This window comes from Nerophis ophidion, linkage group LG18 (genome assembly GCF_033978795.1).
Source record: "Nerophis ophidion isolate RoL-2023_Sa linkage group LG18, RoL_Noph_v1.0, whole genome shotgun sequence".
Lineage (NCBI taxonomy): Eukaryota > Metazoa > Chordata > Actinopteri > Syngnathiformes > Syngnathidae > Nerophis > Nerophis ophidion.
The window spans coordinates 7632721-7654305 of record NC_084628.1 but is presented as its reverse complement, the minus strand read 5'-3'; the positions used below and the strand labels follow the sequence as shown (position 1 = coordinate 7654305).

Genomic DNA, 21585 nt, shown 5'->3' with positions numbered 1-21585 from the left:
TGCTGTACCTCCTTCATGTCCTCGAACACTTTGCTATCCCTGCCCCATGTTTCGGTCCAAGTAAGTTTTGTTTTTATGCCACAGTGCAAACTTTTGTTTCATGTCTTTAGTCATGCCATTGTGCTAGTTTTGTTTTGATTAGTCTAGTTTATTATCCGTCATTGAGCGCGTCCATGGTTTGCCTTTTTATAGTTTCTTTGTTTAATGATAATAAATCAAAATGTACCTCAACTGACGCCTGGCTCGTTCCAAATTCCCTCTGCGTCGAGGAAACAACCCTAATCCAAGTCCTAGTTTGACAGCTGTCAACACTGAATATTGCATTGTTGCATTTTTTTTTTCACAGTTTATGAACTTACGTTCACATTTTGTTGAAGTATAATTCAATAAATATGTTTATAAAGGATTTTGGAATTGTTGTTATTTTTAGAATATTTTTAAAAAATCTCACGTCCCCCGTGGCATAGCTCGGTTGGTAGAGTGGCCGTGTCAGCAACTTGAGGGTTGCAGGTTCGATTCCCGCTTGTGCCATCCTAATTACTGCCGTTGTGTCCTTGGGCAAGACACTTTACCCACCTGCTCCCAGTGCCACCCACACTGGTTTAAATGTAACTTAGATATTGGGTGTCATTATGTAAAGCGCTTTGAGTCACTTGAGAAAAGCGCTATATAAATATAATTCACTTCACTTCAAGTACCCCCAGGGGTACGCATACCCCCATTTGAGAACCACTGCCCTAGGGCACGGGTGGGGAACCTATGGCTCTCGAGCCAGATGTGGCTCTTTTGATGACTGCATCTGGCTCTCAGATAAATGTTAGCACGATAGGTAATGAATAATCCCGCTGGTAAAATTAACCTTCAAAATATAAAACATTCTTATGCATTTTATACCTTCCATCCATTTTTCTACCGCACCTGTCCAAGAAGTCACATTAATGGTAAGACGTTTTTTTATTATTTAATGGTTAGCTTCAGAATAACAATGGTATTAAAAAGAATAAGGGACTTATTATACTCTAACAAATGTTGGTCCGACTTAAAAATGCACTTATTTAGTTGGATTCGGTGTTGGAAAAATATTTTACGGCTCTCACGGAAATACATTTTCATGGCTCTCTCAGCCAAAAAGGTTCCCGACCCCTGCCCTAGGGGAAATTAAAATGTTCAGCACAATCCCATACATACAGTATATTGTCAATTCAATGCTTTACATTTTCTCTCCAAAATACCCAATTAAATCTTCAAATAGAACCTTTAATAGGCCTTTAATCAGAATCAGATATAATTTATTCAAAGCTAAAGTTAAAGTACCAATGATTGTCACACGCACTCTTGGTGTGGCGAAATTATTCTCTGCATTTGACCCATCACCCTTGATCACCCCCTGGGAGGTGAGGGGAGCAGTGAGCAGCAGCGGTGACGCACCCGGGAATAATTTTTGATGATTTAACCCCCAATTCCAACCCTTGATGCTGAGTGCCAAGTATAGGGTAGTGGTTCTCAACCTTTTTTCACTGATGTACCCCCTAATCAGAGCAAAGCATTTTTGGTTGGAAAAAAAGAGATAAAAAAGTCAAATACAGCACTATGTCATCAGTTTCTGATTTATTAAATTGTATAACAGTCCAAAATATTGCTCATTTGTAGTGGTCTTTCTTGAACTATTTGGAAAAAAAATATATAAAAATAACTAAAAACTTGTTGAGAAATAAACAAGTGATTCAATTCCATTCTGTCCACTAAAGACGCTGAGATCATTATCCATGCGTTTGTTACGTCTCGTCTCGATTACTGTAACGTATTATTTTCGGGTCTCCCCATGTCTAGCATTAAAAGATTACAGTTGGTACAAAATGCGGCTGCTAGACTTTTGACAAGAACAAGAACGTTTGATCACATTACGCCTGTACTGGCTCACCTGCACTGGCTTCCTGTGCACTTAAGATGTGACTTTAAGGTTTTACTACTTACGTATAAAATACTACACGGTCTAGCTCCATCCTATCTTGCTGATTGTATTGTACCATATGTCCCGGCAAGAAATCTGCGTTCAAAGGACTCCGGCTTATTAGTGATTCCCAAAGCCCAAAAAAAGTCTGCGGGCTATAGAGCGTTTTCATTTCAGGCTCCAGTACTCTGGAATGCCCTCCCGGTAACAGTTCGAGATGCCACATCAGTAGAAGCATTTAAGTCTCACCTTAAAACTCATTTGTATACTCTAGCCTTTAAATAGACTCGAGGGGGTCCGGTCCGATCCGGTGGCCATGTACTGCTCGCCTGTGTATCGGCTGGGGACATCTCTGCGTTGCTGATCCGCCTCCGCTTGGGATGGTTTCCTGCTGGCTCCGCGGTGAACGGGACTCTCGCTGCTGTGTTGGATCCGCTTTGGACTGGACTCTCGCGACTGTGTTGGATCCATTATGGATTGAACTTTCACAGTATCATGTTAGACCCGCTCGACATCCATTGCTTTCCTCCTCTCCAAGGTTCTCATAGTCATCATTGTCACCGACGTCCCACTGGGTGTGAGTTTTCCTTGCCCTTATGTGGGCCTACCGAGGATGTCGTAGTGGTTTGTGCAGCCCTTTGAGACACTAGTGATTTAGGGCTATATAAGTAAACATTGATTGATTGATTGAATTATAAATAAAGGTTTCTACACAAAGAAGTAATCATCAACTTAAAGTGCCCTCTTTGGGGATTGTAATAGAGATCCATTTGGATTCATGAACTTAATTCTAAACATTTCTTCACCAAAAATTAAATATTTAACATCAATATTTATGGAACATGTCCACAAAAAATCTAGCTGTCAACACTGAATATTGCATTGTTGAATTTCTTTTCACAGTTTATGAACTTAGATTCATATTTTGTTGAAGTATTATTGCATGTTCTCCCCGTGAATGCGTGGGTTCCCTCCGGGTACTCCGGCTTCCTCCCACCTCCAAAGACATGCACCTGGGGATAGGTTGATTGGCAACACTAAATTGGCCCTAGTGTGTGAATGTGAGTGTGAATGTTGTCTGTCTATCTGTGTTGGCCCTGCGATGAGGTGGCGACTTGTCCAGGGTGTACCCCGCCTTCCGCCCGATTATAGCTGAGATAGGCGCCAGCGCCCCCTGCGACCCCAAAAGGGAATAAGCGGTAGAAAATGGATGGATGGATTATTCAATAAATATATTTATAAAGGATTTTGAATTGTTGCTATTTTTAGAATATTTAAAAAAAAAATCTCACGTACCCCTTGGCATACCTCAAGTACCCCCAAGGGTACACGTACCACCATTTGAGAACCACTGATATATACCGTAGTCCCCTTTTAAAGAAACAGCTTCTCAATTGTTAATATTATTAAAGCAACTAAGTCTAAAAGCACTGGACGGATCGTATAAAAATGGCAGCATGAAAAAACGAAATCTGACATGAAATCCCCTCCTCTGACGTAGTTAGTCAGTCAACCAAACAGTTTTTCCCTTCTCTCCTGTTCTGAAATCTTAAAATCCCTCCTCAGAACACCCTGCTGAGATTTCTTTGCGTCTTACTGCAAAACGAGGTTGTGCAAGTGAGCCTAATGTTATCTATTATGTGTGGGAGAGCGGCAGACTATATGTTTACAGACGTAACATGTTTGTGGCCCATAAAGGCAAAGTAAAGACTCATTATTGAGCCGGTGATAAGCAGTAGCCTACACACATCGTTAAAGTCCATCTGCTGCTCATAATTGGTCAGGGCATTGCTGCTTCGTAAGTATCTGTCATTCAATACAGAATATTGTTATTTTATTTATTTTAACCCCATGTCTCCTTTCCCGGCACACAGAAAAAAAGCCATCTATGATCTTTTATCAATGCCGTTGAAGAAGACAGATTCCTGGTGTGGCTGTCCATCCCCGGACACGACTCGCTTCGCCCTCCTCGGCGTGCTCATTGCCCTTTACATGCTGGCCGGCGCAGTCTTATTTTCTTCTTTGGAGAGATCGGCAGAAATGTTGAGCCACCAGCTTTGGGAGAAGAGGCTAAGGGACTTCACCGGCGAGCACAATATCAGTTACCAGGATTTAAATTCCCTTTTGCGCCACTACGAGGAGGCCAGGACGGCGGGCATCCGTGCAGAACGGGGCAGAGCCCTGTGGGACGTCCCGGGAGCTTTCTACTTTGTGGGGACTGTGGTGTCCACCATTGGTGAGTAAAGACCATCCGCATATTAACAGACATTAATGAATGATTTGGATGATTGTATTCATTGACGAGGTTTTTCAAAAATAGGGCATTTTAAAAAAAAATCTGCAGAATCCATCTTCAATCAATCAATCAATCCATCATCTTCCGCTTATCCGAGGTCGGGTCGCGGGGGCAACAGCCTAAGCAGGGAAACCCAGACTTCCCTCTCCCCAGCCACTTCGTCTAGCTCTTCCCGGGGGATCCCGAGGCGTTCCCAGGCCAGCCGGGAGACATAGTCTTCCCAACGTGTCCTGGGTCTTCCCCGTGGCCTCCTACCGGTTGGACGTGCCCTAAACACCTCCCTAGGGAGGCGTTCGGGTGGCATCCTGACCAGATGCCCGAGCCACCTCATCTGGCTCCTCTCGATGTGTGTGAAGGTGTGTGTGAATGGGAAAATAGTGTCAAAGCGCTTTGAGTTCATTAAAAAGGTATAAAAGCGCTATACAAGTATAACCCATTTACCATGTCGAAAAAACAACTATGTGTTTTTTTCTCTGACTTTTATTTTAGGGGAGATTATGTGTATAAATTACCTTTGAATCGTGTAGTACCTTTTAAATAGCTCACCCAAGTGGAGGGAGTTTGGCTGGAAAAGTTTGATCAGATTTTTTATCACACCTTCTCAGAAGTCTCACTATGATAACTCCCCTGCCTGCTGGAGAAAGTGTGGGAATTCAAACGCAAACCACTACCATGTTTTCTGGGACTGCTCCACCATAAAGGACTATTGGAAAGAGATACACCAAGCTATACAGGATAATTTCAAACGAGAAATACCCCTTGAAAGTAAAACTATGTTTTTTGGACATGCACCTCAGGATTCAATCAATCAATGTTTATTTATATAGCCCCAAATCACAAATGTCTCAAAGGACTGCACAAATCATTACGACTACAACATCCTCGGAAGAACCCACAAAAGGGCGAGGAAAACTCACACCCAGTGGGCAGGGAGAATTCACATCCAGTGGGACGCCAGTGACAATGCTGACTATGAGAAACCTTGGAGAGGACCTCAGATGTGGGCAACCCCACCCCCCCTCTAGGGGACCGAAAGCAATGGATGTCGAGCGGGTCTAACATGATACTGTGAATGTTCAATCCATAGTGGTGCTTCAATAATGTCATGTGTTATCACAACACCATCGTATTATGTGCAACTTTCAATCAATCAATCAATCAATGTTTATTTATATAGCCCCAAATCACAAATGTCTCAAAGGACTGCACAAATCATTACGACTACAACATCCTCGGAAGAACCCACAAAAGGGCAAGGAAAACTCACACCCAGTGGGCAGGGAGAATTCACGTCCAGTGGGACGCCAGTGACAATGCTGACTATGAGAAACCTTGGAGAGGACCTCAGATGTGGGCAACCCCCCCCCCCCCCTCTAGGGGACCGAAAGCAATGGATGTCGAGCGGGTCTAACATGATACTGTGAAAGTTCAATCCATAGTGGCTCAAACACAGCCGCGAGAGTTCAGTTCAAAGCGGATCCAAGACAGCAGCGAGAGTCCCGTCCACAGGAGACCATCTCAAGCGGAGGCGGATCAGCAGCGTAGTGATGTCCCCAACCGATACACAGGCGAGCGGTCCATCCTGGGTCCCGACGAGCGGTCCACCCTGGGTCTCGACTCTGGACAGCCAGTACTTCATCCATGGTCATCGGACCGGACCCCCTCCACAAGGGAGGGGGGGACATAGGAGAAAGAAAAGAAGCGGCAGATCAACTGGTCTAAAAAGGAGGTCTATTTAAAGGCTAGAGTATACAGATGAGTTTTAAGGTGAGACTTAAATGCTTCTACTGAGGTAGCATCTCGAACTGTTACCGGGAGGGCATTCCAGAGTACTGGAGCCCGAACGGAAAACGCTCTATAGCCCGCAGACTTTTTTTGGGCTCTAGGAATCACTAATAAGCCGGAGTCTTTTGAACGCAGATTTCTGGCCGGGACATATGGTACAATACAATCGGCAAGATAGGATGGAGCTAGACCGTGTAGTATTTTATACGTAAGTAGTAAAACCTTAAAGTCACAACTTAAGTGCACAGGAAGCCAGTGCAGGTGAGCCAGTACAGGCGTAATGTGATCAAACTTTCTTGTTCTTGTCAAAAGTCTAGCAGCCGCATTTTGTACCAACTGTAATCTTTTAATGCTAGACATGGGGAGACCCGAAAATAATACGTTACAGTAATCGAGACGAGACGTAACAAACGCATGGATAATGATCTCGGCGTCTTTAGTGGACAAAATGGAGCGAATTTTAGCGATATTACGGAGATGAAAGAAGGCCGTTTTAGTAACGCTTTTAATGTGTGACTCAAAGGAGAGAGTTGGGTCGAAGATAATACCCAGATTTTTTACCGAGTCACCTTGTTTTATTAAGTGTATGTGTAACTTCAGTGGCTTCAAACTATAACTGTTAACAAGTCTCTCATTTTCAGTACTCGGATGATAATCCTTTGCCAAATCATTCCCTAGAACAGGGTTCCCCAACCTTTTTTCTACCAGGGACTGGTTTAATGTATGCATTATTTTCACAGACCGGCTTTCTACTTGTGGCAGATAAAAACAGCAAAAAAAAAAAAAATGATCATGAAAAATTTGCCTTTGGCTATAATCTGGCGCATTAATATTTTACATGTCCATTATGTGCATTGTCCAATGTATTTTGACAAAGGAGTTATATTAACAAGCTTAATGGTGTGTGTAGATAGATAGTACTTTATTGATTCGTTCAGGTGAGTTCAATAAAGTACTATCTATCTACACACACCAATAAGCTTGTTAATATAGTGTAGTGGGACAGACGAAAGTTAAAATGAGTTTTTTGGGGTTGGTGCACTAAGTGTAAGTGTATCTTGTGTTTTTTTGTGTTGATTTAATAAAAAAACAAAACATTTAAAATAAAAATAAAAATTCTTCTACCAATCGAGCCCGGTGGTTGGGGACCACTGCCCTAGAATACAGGATTTTTTTCTATTATTTCTGCAGAATCCATGTTCAGTGGCTTTTACTGTAAATATATCTTTCATTTTTAGTACTCTGGTGACAATCCCTTGCCAAACCATTCCCTAGAACACAGGTGTCAAACACAAGGCCAGGGGGCCAGATGTGGCCCCCCACGTCATTTTATATGGCCTGCGAACGTTTGGAATTAATATGCGTCTAAAATGAACATAACATTATATATATTAAATGTTCCCATTTTGACAACTATATATATATATATATATATATATATATATATATATATATATATATATATATGTGTCTTGATTGGATTATCCAGAGAATAGTGCTCGATACCGTGGTAGAGCGCAATATGTAGGTGTGGGGAAAAAAAAATAAAAATCTCCTGATGATTGAGGAAACCCCTCATGAAACAGTTCTGTAGAGACGAAGTAGTCTTGTAATTTTTCCCACACTTACATATATATATAAAAATATTTATTGCATAAAAAAATGGCCATTTATTTTACGGAGGTTTTTACAGTTTTACTGTTAATTGAAAAAACTCTACCACTGCTTATTACGGTGACACTTCGGATTACTGAGCTGGCGCTTTTATTTTAACCGCAAACTTACGGTTGTGGTCATTACAGTTTATTATTATAAATAGAAAAACGATACCACAATTTTAACACTAAAAAACTGGCAGCTCAGTAGCCGGAATAAAAAAAATAAAACAGGGTTACTGCTTCTTTCATTTACAGCAGGGGTGCCCACAGTTTTTCAGCAGAAGAGCTACTTTTTAAATGACCGAGTTGAGGTGATCTAACTCATCCTCATATATATATATATATATATATATATATATATATATATATATATATATATATATATAATATATATATATATATATATAATTTTTATATTTGCATATATACAGTATATATTAATTTCATAATACAACAGACGTCTTTTGTTAACATGTTAAGTGTTTCATAAAAATACAAGCATGTTTAACACATATAGATTCCTTTCTTTCATAGAGAAAAAAATATAAGTTGTTGTATTACCTGATTTGAATGACTTGGATTGATTGGAATCAGATATGATTCACAATAGTGCTGACAACATTTTTGAATTTACATTGTGGAGGAGAAATAAAGTCCTCCTTTCTTTCCTATACACTGTAAAAAAAAAAAAAAATCTGTAAAAAAATCAGTCATCTACTGGCAGCTACGGCTGCCAAACGAAAACCATAAAATTAAAGTAAAACATTGTAAACCAAATAATGATCAAAAACATTATATTTACAGAAATTTTCATGAAAAATATCATAATTTTACAGGTTTTTACTAAATTATTAAGATCAACCACCTTTAAAAAAGTGATGATGGAAGCAGTTCTGCAGATAAATACCTTTTTATTCTACAGAGTTTTTCCAAATTATTACGATCAACCGACTTTAATGAAGTGACAATGCTGGCAGTTCCACAGCAAAAATACCATTATTTTACAGATTTTTTCTGAATTGTTAAGATCAGGGGTCTCAAACCCAATTTACCTGGGGGCCACTGGATGCAGAAACTACGTGAAAAGTGGATTCACCTTCTTTGAATGGCTATCCCGACCTAGCCACATACTTGCCAATCCTCCCGAGAGACTTCCCGTGACCCTCGCGAAAGATTGTCCCGATGTTCGCCCGGACAAGTATTTTAAAGGCGTGCCGTGACGGCACTACCTTCATCGTACTCGGCAACCTTTTGTCGCGTTCGCTCATTCACCATACAAACAGCGTGCCGACTGAGACGCATGCTGTATAAGGTTTCGTAGGACATACAATAGTGACTGCAAGACATACTTTATCAACAGCCAACAGCAATACATGTCACACTGACGGTGGCTGTACAAAGAAATGAACACTGTTACAAATATGCGCCACACTGTCAACCTACATCAAACAAGAATTACAAACACATGTCAGGAGAACATCTTCCCCGTAACACAACATAAACACAAAAGAACAAATACCCAGAATCCAATGCAGCCCTACTTTTTCGGGCTACACCAGGGGTGCCCACACTTTTTCTGCAGGCGAGCTACTTTTCAATTGACCAACTCAAGGGGATCTACCTCATTTATATATATCATTTATATTTATTTTTTTATGAAAGAGACATTTTTGTAAACAAGTTAAATGTGTTTAATGATAATACAAGCATGTGTAACACATATAGATGTCTTTCTTTCACGAAGACAAGAATATAAGTTGGTGTATTACCTGATTCTGATGACTTGCATTGATTGGAATCAGACAGTAATGATGATAACGCCCACATTTTCAAATGGAGGAGAAAAAAAGTTGTCCTTTCTGTACAATACCACATGAAAGTGGTTGGTTTTTGGCATCGAATTCATCCAGCTTCCATACACTTTACAAGAAAAACATTGGCGGCAAATTCCGTAGCTTGCTTGATTGACATTCACGGCACCCGAGGGTCTTGTGAGATGACGCTGGCTGCTGCCAGTTCATTATTATGAAAAAATGACAGAGAGGAAGGCGAGAAACACTTTTTATTTCAACAGACTTTCGCGCCGTCCCTTCCGTCAAAACTCTAAAGGCCGACTGCACATTTCCTATCTTCACAATAAAAGCCCTGCTTCATGCTGCCTGCGCTAACTAAATTCAGAGTCTCGGAAAACTGGCGTGCACAAGCGATCCCTCAGAAAGCTGGCGTGCACATCACTTGTGCACGCCAGCTTTCTGAGGGATCGCTTGTGCACGCCAGTTTTCCGAGACTCTGTATTTAGTTAGCGCAGGCAGCATGAAGCAGGGCTTTTATTGTGAAGATAGGAAATGTGCAGTCGGCCTTTAGAGTTTTGACGGAAGGTACGGCTCGAGAGTCTGTTGAAATAAAAAGTGTTTCTCGACTTCCTCTCGGTCATATTTTCATAATAATGATCTTGCAGCAGCCAGCGTCATCTCACAAGACCCTCCGGTACCGTGAATGTCATTTAAGTGACGTCTTGGTGAAGATTGATGATCACTAATTTTTAGGACCATTTTTTTTAAAAGCCTGGCTCGAGATCGACTGACCCCCCCCCCCCGCCACCCCCCCGCGGTCGACTGGTAGCTCGCGATCGACGTAATGGGCACCCCTGGGCTACACCCTCGTCACAACCCCACATCACCGCCCCCCTCCGTGCGTTGGTTGCGGTGGGATGGTTTTGGTGGTTGCGGGGGTGTAGCCCGGAAGAGTAGGGCTGCGTTGGATTCTGGGTATTTGTTCTTCTGTGTTTATGTTGTGTTACGGTGAAAATGTTCTCCCGACATGTGTTTGTCATTCTTGTTTGATGTGGGTTGATAGTTTGGCGCATATTTGTAACAGTGTTACAAATATGCGCCACACCATCTGTTGGCTGTTGATCAAGTATGTCTTATCACCAAAGTGTGTCATATTGCAGAGAAAAATGTTAAATTGTTAGTATGAGTATTTACCTTTATATAACAGGCTACATATATTTTTCAACTTGACTATAAAAATACACATAAATATTAAAAAAAATAAGATTTACCTTAAAATTACATATAAAACTGTTAGATTGTTAGTATGGACATAGACTTTTATACAAAAAGCTACATATTAAATGAAAGTTAATGACTGTAATTTTACATGAATTTGCGAAAACAGAAAATATTTTTCTGTAAAAAAATAGAAATATACATTGTTTGTCATTACTGGCATATTACTTAAAATAACAGGCGGTCTGTTTATTTACAGATAATGTCGTCTGTTCTACAGTTTTATAACCTATTTCAAAAAAATAGAAACATTACAGTAGAAATTTAGAGTAAATTAACCATAAAAATAGGATTTTTTTTTTTTTTTACAAATGGTTGATTTTTGGCAGTTTATTTGTCCGGCTTCCATACCCGGTTTTTATACACACAAGATATACATTGAAGGCAAACTCCGTTGCTGGCTTGTGCGTGCTAGCTTTCTGACCCTCTTATTTTGTTAGCGCAGGCAGGATGGAGCAGCACTTTTATTGTGAAGACAGGAACTGTGCGGTCGTTCTTTAGTCTCTTGACGGCAGGTACAACGCCAGAGTATGTTGAACTAAAAAGTGCTTCTGGCTTTTGATTGATTGATTGAAACTTTTATTAGTAGATTGCACAGTACAGTACATATTTCGTACAGTTGACCACTAAATGGTAACACCCGAATAAGTTTTTCAACTTGTTTAAGTCGGGGTCCACATTAATCAATTCATGGTAAGCGTTCTTGCCAGTCGTTTTTTCTTCATTCTGAGCTCTCAGCAGCCAAGGTGCCTCGGTGGCCGAAAATGTCCAAAAAGTGACAAAAGTGACGTCATAGTGAAGATTGATGATCGCTATTTTTTTAGTGCAATTTTTTTTTTAAATGCCTGATCGACCGGTACTTCCCGATCGACCTAATGGGCATCCCTGACTTACAGTACTATGTTGTAAAAAAAAAACCACTGTAAATATTAAGGTAAAATTCTGATGTTCCCCATTAAAAACAGTAATACTGTTTTTCAATGTATCCTAATATTTTGTAAAAAAAATAAATAATAGAAAAATAAAATAAAACTGTTTATTTTACAGTAAGATTCTGTAGTTTTTACTCTAAAATCTACATATTTTATTTACTAAATAAATATAATTAACAATCGAATGCACTGGCAAATGTATCAGATATTCACTGTTGGCAACACTAAATTGGCCCTAGTGTGTGAATGTGAGTGTGAATGTTGTCTGTCTATCTGTGTTGGCCCTACGATGAGGCGGCGACTTGTCCAGGGTGTACCCCGCCTTCCGCCCGATTGTAGCTGAGATAGGCGCCAGCGCCTCCCGCGACCCCAAAATGGAACAAGCAGTAGAAAATGGATGGATGGATGTTACAAGGGCAGCCCTAACCGCCATGTGGCCCTCAATGAAAACCAGTTTGACACCATTGCCCTAGAACAGGGGTGTCAAACGTATGGCCTGCGGGCCGGAATCAGGCCCACGAACAGGTTTTAACCGGCCCGCGGGATGAGTTTGCTAAGTATAAAAATGATCCGAAATTTTTGAAAGAAAGAAACCGCTGTTCTAAATACGTCCACTAGATGTCGCAATAGCAATTCTTTGTATCTTTTTAGATTATGTTACACATGTAAAAAAATAAACCATGTGATGTTAGTGCTCTAGTCAAGGAAAATGAGCAAACTACATAAACATCATGTAATATGATTTTGATATTATTTTTTTATCTTGATAGATTGAAAATTAACACCAATGAGTTGACTGACGAACATTATCACATTTATTTGGAAAATATAAAAAAACTAATTATTAACCGCAACATGTGCTGGTCTGGGAACGCCTCGGGATCCCCCGGGAAGAGCTAGACGAAGTGGCTTGGGAGAGGGAAGTCTGGGCTTCCCTGCTTAGGCTGCTACCCCCGCGACCCAACCTCGGATAAGCGGAAGAAGATGGATGGATGGATGGATGTACTGTAAATGTAAAAAACAACATCAACATTATGATTTGTACATTTTCAGAATGTGCTTGTTCTAGTTTTAAACAAAAGAAACAATCTGAAGTTATCGTGCCGTGATTTTGCCAGTTCAGCCCACTTGAGAGTAGATTTTTCTCCATGTGGCCCCCGATCTAAAACGAGTTTGACACCCCTGCCCTAGAACAAAGATTTGATATTATTTGCCGTTCAGTCAACAGCCGTCCACACTAGTGTAAATCTATAGACGTTCCACTCAACTCATGATTAAATAATACATCAAATAATAAATAATGATTGTTTTGAGCCTGATTGTACGGCAATCAGAGAACTTAATCGTTTTAGTCGTGTCCACAAGTTCAGCTCAATTACAGTCCAGGATCGATATTTCAGCTGCTTTTACAAGGGGCAAAGATGAAATTCAAACCAATTTCATCACTGGCAATCCATTTACAGCCTCGTGACTATTTACATTATCTTTATGTTGCTGCGAAACTAAGAAACGGACCCCATTAAGTGAGGATCAATTCCTCTTTTTACTGCAACTTCCGTGTTTACTGACATTTAAATGATGGAACTGTCTCGGATTTGTGACATTCGATCGTTAAGCCGTTAATAAGCCGGTGTTCTTTGAACGCAGATTTCTGGCCATGAGGACATACAGTATTGTAGAATACAATCACTAAGATAGGATGGAGCTAGACCAGGTGTGTCGAACTCAAATACAGAGTGGGCCCAAAATGTAAAACTGAACTAAGCCGCGGGACAAGGTCGGACCAATGAACATTTTAATAGGGACCCAAACAAGTTTTGCAATGAGTATTGAACAAGCAAGGCTTATATAACTTTATAATGACATGCAAAATCGAGTTTCAAATAACAATAATAATTAAAAAATATCAATGGCATATCAAATAAAATTTAAATAACAATTGAATGCATCTTTTCTATTTGCAGCCTTCTGAGGTAAATATCCAAATAAATTTCTCCCACAGGCTAATAATAAATTAGAAAAAAATAAAATAATGAATGAATCAAACATTCAAGCCTTGAAGTAGCAAGAGAAAGTGCATAAATAAAACGTTTAATTATTGCTCAGTTTGTCACGACTTGGACTTGGACGTGGATTGTTTTTCCGAGGCAAAGGAAAGTTGGTGCGAGCAAGGTGTGACTGTAGGTACATATCTTTTATTTACACTATAACTAAAAACAGGAACAAACAAAAGGCGCGCACAATGGCGGTACAAAAACTGGGCTATGAAACAAAAGACTGGCTCAAAGGCAATTAACTATAAACACGAAACAAAACACTTGCACTGTGGCATGAACAATGAGAAAGACTTGGAACAAAACGAGAACGGGACATGGATCTTTGACATGGAATTACAAGGTGCATAGCAGGTGATCAAGGGTTTTAAGGAGGTGATGTTGCCAGAATGAACAACAGAAACATCCATCCATCCATCCATTTTCTACCGCTTATTCCCTTTTGGGGTCGCGGGGGGCGCTGGTGCCTATCTCAGCTACAATCGGGCGGAAGGCATGGTACACCCTGGACAAGTCGCCACCTCATCGCAGGGCCAACACAGACAGACAGGCTTAAATAATACTGTGGTGATTAGTGAAAACATAAGGACAGGGGCGTGACATGAGGACAAGGTGAAAACTAATGAGTTGGCATGGTAATAAGACAAACAAGGAAGTGCGAAAACTAGAAACAATGGAGTCTTAAGCAAAACAGAACATAACTAAACAAAAACATGAACAGACATGACACAGTTTGCTACACTGATTTGCTTTGACACGGAATATGGAACAAGCAGCACTTATGTAACTTAATAGTGCAAAATCAACTTTCAAAAAACATCAATGGTATATTAAATGAAATTTAAATAAAAAATGTAATTGCCCTTTTCTATTTGAAGCCTTCTGAGGTAAATATCAACGTTAACTTTTTCCACAGGCTGATACATTTGAAAATAAAATAACAATGAGTTGGGGGGGGGGTTGTGGTAGGGGGGATGTATATTGTAGCATCCCGGAAGAGTTAGTGCTGCAAGGGGTACTGGGTATTTGTTATGTTGTGTTACGGTGCGGATGTTCTCCCAAAATGTGTTTGTCATTCTTGTTTGGTGTGGGTTGACAGTGTGGCGCATATTTGTAACAGTGTTAAAGTTGTCAATACGTCCACCCTCAGTGTGACCTGTATGGCTGTTGACCAAGTATACCTTGATTGACAATCAATTCACTACCTCGCCCTTTCGTTCTCTGTCCCTCCCTCATGACTGTTGCTGCGTGCGCACACCTTCACAATTTGTTTTGTTTTTAACTCATCTTAACCCTGTACGTACAGTGGAAAACAGCCCCGAAGCATGATGTTTCAACCCCCATGCTTCACAGTAGGTTTGGTGTTCTTGGGATGCAACTCAGTATTCTTCTTCCTCCAAACACGAAGAGTTGAGTTTATACCAAAAAGTTCTATTTTGGTTTCATCTGACCACATGAGATTCTCCCAATCCTCTGTTGTATCATCCATGTATCCATTTTTGGGCTGTTTTTCTGCTAAGGGGACAGGACGATTGATCCGTGTTAAGGAAGGAATGAATGGGGCCATGTATCGTGAGATTTTGAGCCAAAACCTCCTTCCATCAGTGAGAGCTTTGAATGGTTGACCAAATACTTATTTTCCACCATAATTTACAAATACATTCTTTAAAATTCCTACAATGTGAATTCCTGGATTTTTTTTTTCACATTCCATCTCTCACAGTTGAAGTGTACCTATGATGAAAATTACAGACGTCTGTCATCATGTTAAGTGGGAGAACTTGCACCATCGGTGAGTGACTAAATACTTTTTTGCCCCACTGTACATTGGAAATACACGCAACCTTGACACAAAACACCAGACATTTGAGGCATTTAACCTTCGTCTTGTGTTAGGGTCGGCACCGACCCGTTTTAGTTCTAAAATGCATAAAAACACCACATACATTTATTTTTTTGCATCAAAGCTTCTTGACTTTGTCGGGAACCTCTTTGTCAACAAAATAAAACATTTTAATTTTTTTCACTAAATTATGAAATGCTCTGGTAGAAATTATGCCCTTCGTGTTGTTAGGGTCGGTTTCGACCCGGTTATAAAAATAAGATGATAAAGCAATGATCAGAGCCAAAACTGAACACACTGACAGCCAGCTCCTCTCCCAATCATGTGAGCTTTAGTGGATTTTCATTTTACCTTGTTATCCTGTACAAAAACAAACAAAAGACGGACACTAAAAGTGTCACTTTTTGCCACTCTGATTTGGTTTTTTTATTAGTTTTGGAACTAGTAATCTATTTCTCTTGGTTTCATTTGCTTGATTGGTTGTTTGTTTGATGTTGGATTTCTGTTGCTGAAAAAAAATACTTTTTAGCTTTTTTCTTGAAGTAAATATATATGGGACGAAATTGACCCGTAACACCATAGATGTTACTATAGTTAAAATTCTTAAAATGAAAAAATAAACAAAACACATTTATTTAAGAGATGTGTTCTAATACCCCTTAGTAATAGTTAGGTAACACAACAACCTTTTTTTATTTATATGATTCTCTTGAGGTTCGTTTTACCATTTTTAAAAATTGAAATCGAGGGGTATACTGACAAAATAAGGCCCAATGGCCCAAACCAAAAATATTAAAACCAATATTTTCAAGGATAAGGAAGCCTAACGAGGTAACCAAGAGACGAGAAACAAATTGGATGATAGATAATTGTTTTTAGTGTATTTTACAGCTGATTTAAAACATGGGTCAAAACCGACCCGTTAACATAAGAGATGGTAACAGAAAGCTAACACAAGAGGAAGGTTAAGAAACCCCGCCCGGACACCCCGGACAGTCCCACAAAAGGGGACACGTCCGGGGAAAAGAGGACGTATGATCAGTCTAAGCTAGACCATATAGTATTTTATATGCCAGTATAGGCGTAATATGATCAAACTTTCTTGTTCTTGTCAAATTCCTAGCAGCCGCATTTTGTACTAATTGTAATCTTTCAACGATATTGTTAAATTGTCAATAGCACTCCATGCATCCATCCATTTTCTACCGCTTACCCCCTTTTGGGATCGCGACAGGCGATGGCGCCTATCTCAGCTACAATCGAGCGGAAGGCGGTGTACACCCTGGACAAGTCGCCACCTCATCGCAGGGCCAACACAGATAGACAGACAACATTCACACACTAGGGCCAATTTAGTGTTGCCAATCAACCTATCCCCAGGTGCATGTCTTTGGAGGTGGGAGGAAGCTGGAGTACCCGGAGGGAACCCACGCATTCACGGGGAGAACATACAAACTCCACACAGAAAGATCCCGAGCCTGGGATTGAACCCAGGACTGCAGGACCTTTGTATTGTGAGGCAGAGGCACTAACCTCTCTGCCACCGTAAAGCCTCAATAGCACTCATCCATCCATCCATTTTCTACTGCTTATTCCCTTTCGGGGTCGCGGGGGGCGCTGGCGCCTATCTCAGCTACAATCGAGCGGAAGGCGGGGTACACCCTGGACAAGTCGCCACCTCATCGCAGGGCCAACACAGATAGACAGACAACATTCACACTCACATTCACACACTAGGGCCAATTTAGTGTTGCCAATCAACCTATCCCCAGGTGCATGTCTTTGGAAGTGGGAGGAAGCCGGAGTACCCGGAGGGAACCCACGCATTCACGGGGAGAACATGCAAACTCCACACAGAAAGATCCCGAGCCTGGGATTGAACCCAGGACTGCAGGAACTTCGTATTGTGAGGCAGAGGCACTGACTTCTCTGCCACCGTAAAGCCTCAATAGCACTCATCCATCCATCCATTTTCTACCGCTTATTCCCTTTCGGGGTCGCGGGGGGCGCTGGCGCCTACCTCAGCTACAATCGAGCGGAAGGCGGGGTACACCCTGGACAAATCGCCACCTCATCGCAGGGCCAACACAGATAGACAGACAACATTCACACTCACATTCACACACTAGGGCCAATTTAGTGTTGCCAATCAACCTATCCCCAGGTGCATGTCTTTGGAAGTGAGAGGAAGCCGGAGTACCCGGAGGGAACCCACGCATTCACGGGGAGAACATACAAACTCCACACAGAAAGATCCCGAGCCTGGGATCGAACCCAGGACTGCAGGACCTTCGTATTGTGAGGCAGACGCACTGACTTCTCTGCCACCGTAAAGCCTCAATAGCACTCATAATAAAAAAAAATGTACAGGTAATGCATGTGCATAGGTATCGGCAGATCTCACTCATGAATGATCGGTATCAGAATCGGTAGCAGAAATCCCCGCTCGGAACATCACTAATTTAACAACTTTGTTGTTGTTTTCTAATAGGATTTGGAATGACGGCCCCGTCCACAACAGCAGGGAAGGTCTTGCTTGTTTTCTACGGCTTGTTCGGCTGCTCGGCCGCCGTGCTCTTTTTCAACCTCTTCCTGGAGCGAGTGATCGCGCTGCTGAGCCTCCTGTTAAACCGGTGCCACTCCAAGACCTTACAACACAACCGACCGGAGGTAAGAGTTGGCGGAGTTGGGCCCAAGAAAGACCAATGGAAGCCGTCCACCTACCAAGTGACTCTGATCCTATTCGCTGCCGTCACGGCCGTCGCCTGCAGCGCTGCCTCTCTCTACTCGGCCATGGAGGGCTGGACTTACTCGGAGTCTCTCTACTTCTGTTTTGTGGCCTTCAGCACAGTGGGCTTTGGGGACTTTGTGAGCGGCCAGAGGAAGCAACATGAGGAGATCCGAGCCTACCAGGTGGCAAACTGCGTCCTGATGCTGCTGGGTGTGTGCTGCACGTACTCTCTCTTTAACACGATTTCAATGATGGTCGGACAAGTACTGGACTCCATGATGGCGACACTGGTTAGGATGTGTGGTCCTTTCTGCCTTTGCAAGCTGAGACTTAGCTGCCTGTCTGAATGCTGTCCTCCTGTTCCTGATGCAAGTGATGAATGCCACTGTGACGGCGCTGAAGTGTAAACCATGTAGACCTGAGACCAGTGATTCTCAAACGCAGGCCTGGGCAACTATTTTGACTCGGGGGGCCAAATTTAGAGACAAAAATGTATCTGGGGGCCGGTATAATTATACCAGGGGTGCCCATTACGTCGATCGCGATCGACTGGTCGATCTCGGAGGGTGTGTCAGTCGATCTCAAGCCAGGCATTAAAAAATATACATAAAAATGAGCAATCATCAATCATACCAAGACTTCACTTTCGTCAGTTGTTTGACATTCTCGGCACCCGAGGATCTTGTGAGATGACGAAAAAATCACTAACAGGGCGGACGCAGAGAAACACATTTTATTTCTAGAGACTCCGTACCTACTGTCAAAACTCTAAAGACCGACAGCACAGTTCCTGTCTTCACCATAAAAGACCTGTTTCATCCTGCCTGTGCTAACAAAATAAGAGTCTCAGAAAGCTAGCGTGCACAAGCTAGCAAGCTACGGAGTTTGATGCCAATGTATTTCTCCCCCGCCCTCAGCGACCGCTTTCTCACTTGCTTGCCCACCCGCACACTCACTGACGTCACTCACCTGCTGCCAGACATTAAAGGGCCACACACATATGCTACTCTCATAACAAAGTGTTTAAAAACGAGTATGCAAGTTGGACAAATGAGATGCCAAATCCAACCACTTTCATGTGGTATTGGACAGAAAGGAGGACTTTTTTTTTCCTCCATTTGAAAATGCGGACGTTATCAGCACCACTGTCTAATTCCAATCAATGCAAGTCATCAGAATCAGGTAATACACCAACTTATATTCTTGTCTTCATGAAAGAAAGGAATCTATGTGTGTTAAACATGCTTGTATTATCATTAAACACCATTAACTTGTTAACAAAAATGTCTTTTTCATAAATAAATAAATATAAATTATAAATAGGAATGAGGTAGATCTCCTCGACTTGGTCAATTGAAAAGTAGCTCGCCTGCAGAAAAAGTGTGAGCGCCCCTGCATTAGAACATGCAATAATTGTAGCCTAAGTATATAACAATAACGCAAGTAACCATTTAAAATGATTTTATTTTATTTGTTTTATGTATCATTACTATATAATTGTTTACCAATGTACTGTCATTAAAAAGGTAAATAACTTTATCTTAAATACATAAACAAAAAAAATACAATTGAAAAGGATTTTATTTTATTTGTTTTATTTATGATTACTGTATAATTGTTTACCATTGTACTGTAATTAAAAGGTAAATAACTATCTTAAATACATAAACAAAAAAAATACAATTGAAAAGGATTTTATTTTATTTGTTTTATTTATGATTACTGTATAATTGTTTACCATTGTACTGTAATTAAAAGGTAAATAACTATTTTAAATACATAAACAAAAAAAGACAATTTATACAAACCCCGTTTCCATGTGAGTTGGGAAATTGTGTTAGATGTAAATATAAACGGAATACAATGATTTGCAAATAATTTTCAACCCATATTCAGTTGAATATGCTACAAAGACAACACATTTCATGTTTAAACTGATAAACATTTTTTTTTTTGTGCAAATAGTCATTAACTTTAGAATTTGATGCCAGCAACACATGACGAAGAAGTTGGGAAAGGTGGCAATAAATACTGATAAAGTTGAGGAATGCTCATCAAACACTTATTTGGAACATCCCATAGGTGTGCAGGCTAATTGGGAACAGGTGGGTGCCATGATTGGGTATAAAAACAGCTTCCCCCCGCTACACCTTGGCCCCCTTCCCACCCAACCCCGCCCACCTCAACCTCCTCATGCTCTCTCAGGGAGAGCATGTCCCAAATTCAAAGCTGCTGTTTTGAGGCATGTTAAAAAAAATAATGCACTTTGTGACTTCAATAATAAATATGGCAGTGCCATGTTGGCATTTTTTTCCATAACTTGAGTTGATTTATTTTGGAAAACCTTGTTACATGGTTTAATGCATCCAGCGGGGCATCACAACAAAATTAGGCCTAATAATGTGTTAATTCCACGACTGTATATATAGGTATCGGTTGATATCTGTAATTAAGAGTTGGACAATATCGGATATGGGCAAAAAACCCATTATCGGGCATCCCTAATAAGAAACATATATTGTTTTCGGGCCTTATCGCCTAACCCTATTTGCTTGAGGACACAGTTGGATTCGAACCAGGAACTCTCAAGTCTCTGGCCGGCCACTCTACCATATGAGCCACGTCGCCCATAAGGGGGGAAAAAATATATCAAAAATGTTATGTATGGGGGACGGCGTGGTTCCTGGTTCAATCCCCACCTTCTACCATCCTAGTCACGGCCGTTGTGACACTTTGCACAAACAATCGCTCAAAATCCTTGACCGAAAACCACAACATCACCATCACTATTTAGTTCTCCAAAAATATATATTATCAAACTTGGGTAACATTCAAAGTTTAGCATCAATACGATTGGCCCGCTGAATCCTAAATAACACTGCACCAGCGCCACTTAAGCACTTTGTCCAGTTTACATCTGCTGTGACCACTAGAAACACACGAGCCTCCACCAGGGGGCAGTGTAGCGTACCCAGATGTAAAACATATTTTGCTCAATCAGCCTTTTCATAAAAAGCTATAAAGGAATGGAACGACCTCAAAACAAACTTCAAAAGTTTGACAGAGTACTCTTCATTCACAATTAAAATTAAAAATTGGCTTTGGAGCAATCAAAGCTGCTCACACGGTCACTAAGGTGGGCACTATGTTTGACAGTTTAACTTAATGTGTATTATATTTATCCAAGACAGCTTTTTGTTGTGAATTGTGAGGTGTGTCTGTTAAAATCATGTTTTTTTTTTACAAATGATGACAGATGTGAAC

At 40.9% G+C, this 21585-nt stretch overlaps 1 protein-coding gene across 2 annotated transcripts; it reads left to right on the top strand.

Annotated features, from left to right (window-relative positions):
• Positions 1-1937: 1937 nt before the first annotated feature.
• On the top strand, positions 1938-19605 carry si:ch211-261a10.5 (potassium channel subfamily K member 13). Of its 2 annotated transcripts, none has more exons than XM_061878648.1 (3): positions 1938-3730; positions 3826-4187; positions 18082-19605. In XM_061878648.1, the coding sequence occupies exons 2-3, from the start codon at positions 3854-3856 to the stop codon at positions 18726-18728; spliced, it is 981 nt and encodes a 326-aa protein (XP_061734632.1). In that variant the 5' UTR covers positions 1938-3730; positions 3826-3853; the 3' UTR covers positions 18729-19605. The 2 variants fall into 2 exon arrangements, with proteins under 2 accessions (XP_061734632.1, XP_061734630.1); XM_061878646.1 differs by having other exon boundaries at positions 1939-3749.
• The last annotated feature ends 1980 nt before the right edge of the window (positions 19606-21585 follow it).